Source organism: Oncorhynchus keta, unplaced genomic scaffold, assembly GCF_023373465.1.
Source record: "Oncorhynchus keta strain PuntledgeMale-10-30-2019 unplaced genomic scaffold, Oket_V2 Un_contig_7530_pilon_pilon, whole genome shotgun sequence".
NCBI lineage: Eukaryota > Metazoa > Chordata > Actinopteri > Salmoniformes > Salmonidae > Oncorhynchus > Oncorhynchus keta.
The window spans coordinates 62,239-70,681 of record NW_026289513.1 but is presented as its reverse complement, the minus strand read 5'-3'; the positions used below and the strand labels follow the sequence as shown (position 1 = coordinate 70,681).

General features: G+C 47.6%; 1 protein-coding gene across 1 annotated transcript in view; it reads right to left on the bottom strand.

Annotated features, from left to right (window-relative positions):
- Positions 1-1,508: 1,508 nt before the first annotated feature.
- The window catches only part of LOC118378033 (kelch domain-containing protein 3), a 52,982-nt gene continuing 46,047 nt past the window's right edge, over positions 1,509-8,443 (bottom strand). Inside the window, exons 7-8 of the mRNA XM_052511788.1 lie at positions 5,223-5,436; positions 1,509-1,612 (exon numbers count right to left, since the gene is read on the bottom strand). Coding sequence (XP_052367748.1) covers positions 1,509-1,612; positions 5,223-5,436 — 318 coding nt within the window. The remainder of the gene's footprint in view (positions 1,613-5,222; positions 5,437-8,443) is intronic.

The following is an 8,443-nucleotide window of genomic DNA, read 5'->3' as shown; positions in this document are numbered from 1 at the left end:
CATCTTTCTGGTAAGAAGAGGGGCAGGGACGTATGCTTTATGGTTAACGGGACGTGGTGTGGTCACAACAACATACAGGAATTCAAGTCCTTCTGTTCACCTGATTTAGAATTCCTCACAATCAAATGTAGACCACATTATCTACCAAGGGAATTCTCTTCGATTATAATCACAGCCGTATATATTCCCCCAAGCAGACACATCGATGGCTCTGAACGAACTTTATTTGACTCTTTGCAAACTGGAATCCATATATCCGGAGGCTGCATTCATGGTAGCTGGGGATTTTAACAAAGCTAATCTGAAAACAAGACTCCATAAATTTTATCAGCATATCGATTGCGCAACCAGGGCTGGAAAAACCTTGGATCATTGTTACTCTAACTTCCGCGACGCATATAAGGCCCTGCCCCGCCCTCCTTTCGGAAATGCTGACTACGACTCCATTTTGCTGATCGCTGCCTACAGACAGAAACTAAAACAAGAAGCTCCCACGCTGAGGTCTGTCCAACGCTGGTCCGACCAATCTGATTCCACACTCCAAGACTGCTTCCATCACGTGGACTGGGATATGTTCCGTATTGAGTCAGATGACAACATTGACGAATACGCTGATTCGGTTTGCGAGTTCATCAGAACGTCCGTTGATGATGTCGTTCCCATAGCAACGATTAAAACATTCCCAAACCAGAAACCGTGGATTGATGGCAGAATTTGAGTGAAACTGAAAGCGCGAACCACTGCTTGTAATCAGGGCAAGGTGACTGGAAACATGACAGAATACAAACAGTGTAACTATTCCCTCCGCAAGGCTATCAAACAAGCTAAGCGTCAATACAGAGACAAAGTAGAATCTCAATTCAACGGCTCGGACACAAGAGGTATGTGACAGGGTCTACAGTCAATCACGGACTACAAGAAGAAACCCAGCCCAGTCACGGACCAGGATGTCTTGCTCCCAGGCAGACTAAATAACTTTTTTGCCCGCTTTGAGGACAATACAGTGCCACTGACACGGCCCGCAACTAAAACATGCGGACTCTCCTTCACTGCAGCCGACGAGAGGAAAACATTTAAACGTGTTAACCCTCGCAAGGCTGCATTCCCAGACGGCATCCCCAGCCGCGCCCTCAGAGCATGTACAGACCACCTGGCTGGTGTGTTTACGGACATATTCAATCAATCCCTATACCAGTCTGCTGTTCCCACATGCTTCAAGAGGGCCACCATTGTTCCTGTTCCCAAGAAAGCTAAGGTAACTGAGCTAAACGACTACCGCCCCGTAGCACTCACTTCCGTCATCATGAAGTGCTTTGAGAGACTAGTCAAGGACCATATCATCTCCACCTTACCTGACACCCTAGACCCACTCCTACCAACACAACACTAGCTCCCTGCCTGTCCTACCAACACAACACTAGCTCCCTGCCTGTCCTACCAACACAACACTAGCTCGTACGTATCCTACCAAACCTCAGAGCGTAGAATGGATGGAGAATTGTATGTTCTTAGAACGGTTGATCACCTGGGTTGAACTTCCAGAGGTCATTGAAGTGTCGGTCCAGACGAGCGTTATAGCCCCCAAATATATACAGCTCCCCGTTGTAGGAAACTGGAGGAAAAGGAAACAGGAAAATGAATATAACATGAACATACAGGGGAAATGTATTTCTGTTTAAAAAACATATTCCTTCATATGACAAGTATCAAGGTCACACAGCCACCCACCCTAAAGACACAAACACACCTCAACAGGAATAGTGGAGCCCTAAAGACACAAACACACCTCAACAGGAATAGTGGAGCCCTAAAGACACAAACACACCTCAACAGGAATAGTGGGGCCCTAAAGACACAAACACACCTCAACAGGAATAGTGGGGCCCTAAAGACACAAACACACCTCAACAGGAACAGTGGAGCCCTAAAGACACCCCAACAGGAACAGTGGGGCCCTAAAGACACCCCAACAGGAACAGTGGGGCCCTCAAGACACCCCAACAGGAACAGTGGGGCCCTCAAGACACCCCAACAGGAACAGTGGGGCCCTCAAGACACCCCAACAGGAACAGTGGGGCCCTCAAGACACCCCAACAGGAACAGTGGGGCCCTCAAGACACCCCAACAGGAACAGTGGGGCCCTCAAGACACCCCAACAGGAACAGTGGGGCCCTCAAGACACCCCAACAGGAACAGTGGGGCCCTAAAGACACCCCAAAGGAACAGTGGGGCCCTAAAGACACCCCAACAGGAGCCGTGGGACCCTAAAGACACCCCTACAGGAGCAGTGGGGCCCTAAAGACACCCCAACAGGAACAGTGGGGCCCTAAAGACACCCCAACAGGAACAGTGGGGCCCTAAAGACACCCCAACAGGAACAGTGGGGCCCTAAAGACACCCCAACAGGAACAGTGGGGCCCTAAAGACACCCCAACAGGAACAGTGGGGCCCTAAAGACACCCCAACAGGAACAGTGGGGCCATCAAGACACCCCAACAGGAACAGTGGGGCCCTCAAGACACCCCAACAGGAACAGTGGGGCCCTCAAGACACCCCAACAGGAACAGTGGGGCCCTCAAGACACCCCAACAGGAACAGTGGGGCCCTCAAGACACCCCAACAGGAACAGTAGGGCCCTAAAGACACCCCAAAAGGAACAGTGGGGCCCTAAAAACACCCCAACAGGAGCCGTGGGGCCCTAAAGACACAAACACACCCCAACAGGAACAGTGGGGCCCTAAAGACACCCCAACAGGAACAGTGGGGCCCTAAAGACACCCCAACAGGAACAGTGGGGCCCTAAAGACACCCCAACAGGAACAGTGGGGCCCTAAAGACACCCCAACAGGAACAGTGGGGCCCTAAAGACACCCCAACAGGAACAGTGGGGCCCTAAAAACACCCCAACAGGAACAGTGGGGCCCTAAAAACACCCCAACAGGAACAGTGGGGCCCTAAAAACACCCCAACAGGAACAGTGGGGCCCTAAAGACACCCCAACAGGAACAGTGGGGCCCTAAAGACAACCCAACAGGAACAGTGGGGCCCTAAAGACACCCCAACAGGAACAGTGGGGCCCTAAAGACACCCCAACAGGAGCCGTGGGGCCCTAAAGACACCCCAACAGGAACAGTGGGGCCCTAAAGACACCCCAACAGGAACAGTGGGGCCCTAAAGACACCCCAACAGGAACAGTGGGGCCCTAAAGACACCCCAACAGGAACAGTGGGGCCCTAAAAACACCCCAACAGGAACAGTGGGGCCCTAAAGACACCCCAACAGGAACAGTGGGGCCCTAAAGACACCCCAACAGGAACAGTGGGGCCCTAAAAACACCCCAACAGGAACAGTGGGGCCCTAAAAACACCCCTACAGGAACAGTGGGGCCCTAAAAACAACCCAACAGGAACAGTGGGGCCCTAAAGACACCCCAACAGGAACAGTGGGGCCCTAAAGACAACCCAACAGGAACAGTGGGGCCCTAAAAACAACCCAACAGGAACAGTGGGGCCCTAAAAACACCCCAACAGGAACAGTGGGGCCCTAAAAACAACCCAACAGGAACAGTGGGGCCCTAAAAACAACCGAACAGGAACAGTGGGGCCCTAAAGACACCCCAACAGGAACAGTGGGGCCCTAAAGACAACCCAACAGGAACAGTGGGGCCCTATAAACAACCCAACAGGAACAGTGGGGCCCTAAAAACAACCCAACAGGAGCAGTGGGACCCTAAAGACAACCCAACAGGAACAGTGGGGCCCTCAAGACACCCCAACAGGAACAGTGGGGCCCTCAAGACACCCCAACAGGAACAGTGAGGCCCTCAAGACACCCCAACAGGAACAGTGGGGCCCTCAAGACACCCCAACAGGAACAGTGGGGCCCTAAAGACACCCCAACAGGAACAGTGGGGCCCTAAAGACACCCCAACAGGAACAGTGGGGCCCTAAAGACACCCCAACAGGAACAGTGGGGCCCTAAAGACACCCCAACAGGAACAGTGGGGCCCTAAAGACAACCCAACAGGAACAGTGGGGCCCTAAAGACACCCCAACAGGAACAGTGGGGCCCTAAAGACAACCCAACAGGAACAGTGGGGCCCTAAAGACACCCCAACAGGAACAGTGGGGCCCTAAAGACACCCCAACAGGAACAGTGGGGCCCTAAAGACACCCCAACAGGAACAGTGGGGCCCTAAAGACACCCCAACAGGAACAGTGGGGCCCTAAAGACAACCCAACAGGAACAGTGGGGCCCTAAAGACACCCCAACAGGAGCCGTGGTGCCCTAAAAACACCCCAACAGGAACAGTGGGGCCCTAAAGACAACCCAACAGGAACAGTGGGGCCCTAAAAACACCCCAACAGGAACAGTGGGGCCCTAAAAACCCCCAACAGGAACAGTGGGGCCCTAAAAACACCCCAACAGGAACAGTGGGGCCCTAAAGACACCCCAACAGGAACAGTGGGGCCCTAAAAACACCCCAACAGGAACAGTGGGGCCCTAAAGACACCCCAACAGGAACAGTGGGGCCCTAAAAACACCCCAACAGGAGCAGTGGGACCCTAAAGAGACCCCAACAGGAATAGTGGGGCCCTAAAAACACCCCAACAGGAACAGTGGGGCCCTAAAAACACCCCAACAGGAGCAGTGGGGCCCTAAAACACCCCAACAGGAACAGTGGGGCCCTAAAACACCCCAACAGGAGCAGTGGGACCCTAAAGAGACCCCAACAGGAATAGTGGGGCCCTAAAAACACCCCAACAGGAACAGTGGGGCCCTAAAAACACATAAACACACCCCATATGACAGCGAGACTGAAAGGTCATGGAGGAGAGAACTGCAATCAATTACATAATGACATCATAAAAGTAAGAAAGCGGGACAATTTTACCCTTCTCTGTTGAACTTATAATGAATGCATTACCATTAGTCTTCTCTGTTGAACTTATAATGAATGCATTGACATTTAAGTCTTCTCTGTTGAACTTATAATGAATGCATTGACATTAAAGTCTTCTCTGTTGAACTTATAATGAATGCATTGACATTAAAGTCTTCTCTGTTGAACTTATGAATGCATTGACATTAAAGTCTTTTAATTGCCACGGTTCATTACTGAAAGTGCTTTAGAGTTCAACGCTGCCAAAATGCTATAATAACAGTTAAAAGGTTGAAAAATGCAACGTCTGTCTGTGTGTGTGTCTGTCTGTGTCTCTTACAGGCTGAGTGGCTACGTCGTCCCTCTGGTGGGAGCTGAGCAGTAGCAGTGTTCAGCCAGCTGTTGGTCTCTGTATCAAACACCTTTATCTTGTTGCAGTAGATCTCATTACTTGAGTGGAACGGACCGAAGCGATCTGCTCTGCCTCCAAACACAAACATCTTAGTGCCAATGATGGTGGCAGAGTGGAAGTCCCTCCAACGAGCTGGAGTACCCTGGAGAGGAGAGAGGAGAGAGAAGAGGGGAAAGAGAGAGGGGAGGGGGATAGAGGAGAAGAGAGGAGAGAGAGAAGAGGAAGGGGGAAGAGAGAGGGGAGGGGGATAGAGGAGGAGAGGAGAGAGAAGAGAGAGAGGAGGGGGAAAGAGAGAGGAGAGGGGGATAGAGGAGAAGAGAGAGAGAAGAGGGGGAAGAGAGAGAGGGGAGGGGGGATAGAGGAGAAGAGAGGAGAGAGAAGAGAGAGGAAAGAGAGGGTGGGGGGAAAGAGGAGAAGAGAGGAGAGAGAAGAGGGGAGGGATAGAGAGAAGAGGAGAGAGGGAAGTGGGCAGAGAGGAGAGAGAGAAGGGTGGAGAGGGGAGGAGAGAAGAGCGGGAAGAGATGCGGACAGGGGAGAGGAGAAGGGCGGAGAGAGTGAAGAGGGGCGGACAGGGGAGAGGAGAAGGGCGGAGAGGGAGGAGAGTTAGTGGTGATGTGACAGAGAAGAAGTCCCTCCAAAAAGCAGGATTATACTAGAATAGAGGAGAGAATCTCCTTCAACATATCTAATGCCATAACATTCAGTCTATAATCCTGTTCAAGGCCCCATGCAGTCAAACATGTGATTTACCTGTGGTATACAGTGCATTCAGAAAGTATTCATACCCTTTCACTTATTACACATTTAGTTGTTACAGCCTGAATTCATCACGGATTAAATAATAGTTTCTGTTTCACCCATCTACACACAATACCCCATAATGACAAAAGTAAACATGTTTTAGAATTATTAATATTATTTTTTTTTTTTTACATTTATTGAAATTGAAATAAAAAATAAAGAAATATCATTTACATAAGTAATTTTGACATGGAGTCAATGCTGAGACCAAGGTATCTTTCCAGATGAGTCCTGTATTGCACCACAATGCAATAAACACACTGAACTACTGTCATGACATGGCCCTCTTTGGGTAGTGGCTTCCCCTCTCTCCCTCCTACACCCAGGTTCTGTTATCTCAGGTCGTAAATTTCTGGAGGAGACACTCTCCTTCATTCGGTATAGAGAGTTTCATAGTAGAACAAAGGAACTTGAGATCTGAACAATATCAATGTTTTGGAGAATGTATTAAAACGGTCAGTGGAGAAGCCATCTACGACCCGGTCAGTTTTGTTTCATGTTTGTTACCATAACTCTTAAAACATGTGCCTCCGTTATGAGGTTTGCATCTAATTATTGTATAAAATGAATGAGTAGAGATGAAACGATTTGTGAAATGATGTAAGGTGATGTTAGGTGGAGCATTGGCTACACGGCGGGAAATTGTTAAACTCAGACTATCGATCCTGACAGAATAAGAGCAAATCTTAGATACTAATTACTAGTCTGCAGCTAGAAATTGTCAACCTGGGATGCGAAGATCGACACCGCCGAAACATCTAATCTAGGAGAAAATTCCTGAATGGTACTCTGAAGTACCCATTCTAACCATAAAAGACTTCAGGAAAGAGAAAGATGCTGGGATGAACTTTCCAACAGAAAACGGACGATGCCAAAGGAGATCATGACGACAGTGGGCGTAAATATATGTTGATTGCAGTTATTCCCGAATGAGTGAGCGTTCATGTGCAAAGGATTAGCATCTCAATTAATATAATTATCAACTGTGTGTAGTGAGCCCTCTGTTCTTTCCCGCCTGTTTTCAGTCCACACCCACTTCCCTCTGTCCACCAAGCCGTCATATCAGCTTAGCCCACTAGGGAACCTCCACTATCATTTCCTTGTAACCATATCTACTGTTTGTTTATGCATTTCTGTGATTATTTAGTTAGTCGGCAAATAAATGATTAAGACAATTGGTGTATGGATGATTCATAGTAAAGACTGGGTTCGTGCAGATAACCAACAATATACGATGTTTGGAATGAGACTAACGTGAGTTAAAGAATAATTCATTAACCAGAAGACTAATTGATCAGATATTAAAATATCTGAAGAGTTATATTAGGAAAATTATAACTTTGTAATCTGAAGATTTTCCTTGGTGCCCCGACTTCCTAGTTAATTACATTTACACGATCAGTTTAACCTTTTCCTAAAGGTGCTTTTCCTTAACTTCTTGAGTGTAGGGGGCAGGATTTTCGTTTTGGGAACAAAAAAAACATACCCATTTGAAACTGCCTATTTCTCAGGCCCAGAAACTAGAATATGCATATAATTGGCAGATTAGGATAGAAAACACTCTAAAGTTTCCAAAACTGTCAAAATATTGTCTGTGAGTATAACAGAACTGATAATGCAGGCGAAAACCTGAGGAAAATCAAACCAGGAAGTGCCTTCTATTTTGAAAGCTCCATGTTCCATAGCCTGCCTTCGCTCCATTTAAAGAGATTTCAACCAGATTCCGTTTCCTACGGCTTCCTCAATGTGTCAACAGTCTTTAGACATAGTTTCAGCATTTTATTTTGAAAAATGAGCAAGAAAGATAACATTGTGTCAGGTGTTCGCATGAGTTTTGCTTGCGCAACAGCTTGGGCAGCAATCGTCTCTCCCTCTCCTACTGAAAAAGACAGTTGCGGTGATATATTATCGATTATATATTTTAAAAACAACCTGAGGATTGATTATAAAAACGTTTGACATGTTTCTTTGGACATTACGGATAGTATTTGGAATTTTCGTCTGCGTTGTGGTGACCGCTCTTTCCTGTGGATTTCTGAACATAATGCGCCAAACAAACTGAGGTATTTAGGATATAAAAATAATCTTTATGGAACAAAAGGAACATTTATTGTGTAACTGGGAGTCTCGTGAGTGAAAACATCCGAAGATCATCAAAGGTAGGTGATTAATTTTTATTGCTTTTCTGATTTTCGTGACCAAGCTACCTTGATGCTAGGTGTTCATAATGTTTTGTCTAGTGATCGATAAACTTTTCCATTTTTTTTTCAAGATTTTCAAAATCTGACACGACAGGTGGATTAACATCAAGCTAAACTGTGTTTTGCTATATTGCACTTGTGATTTCG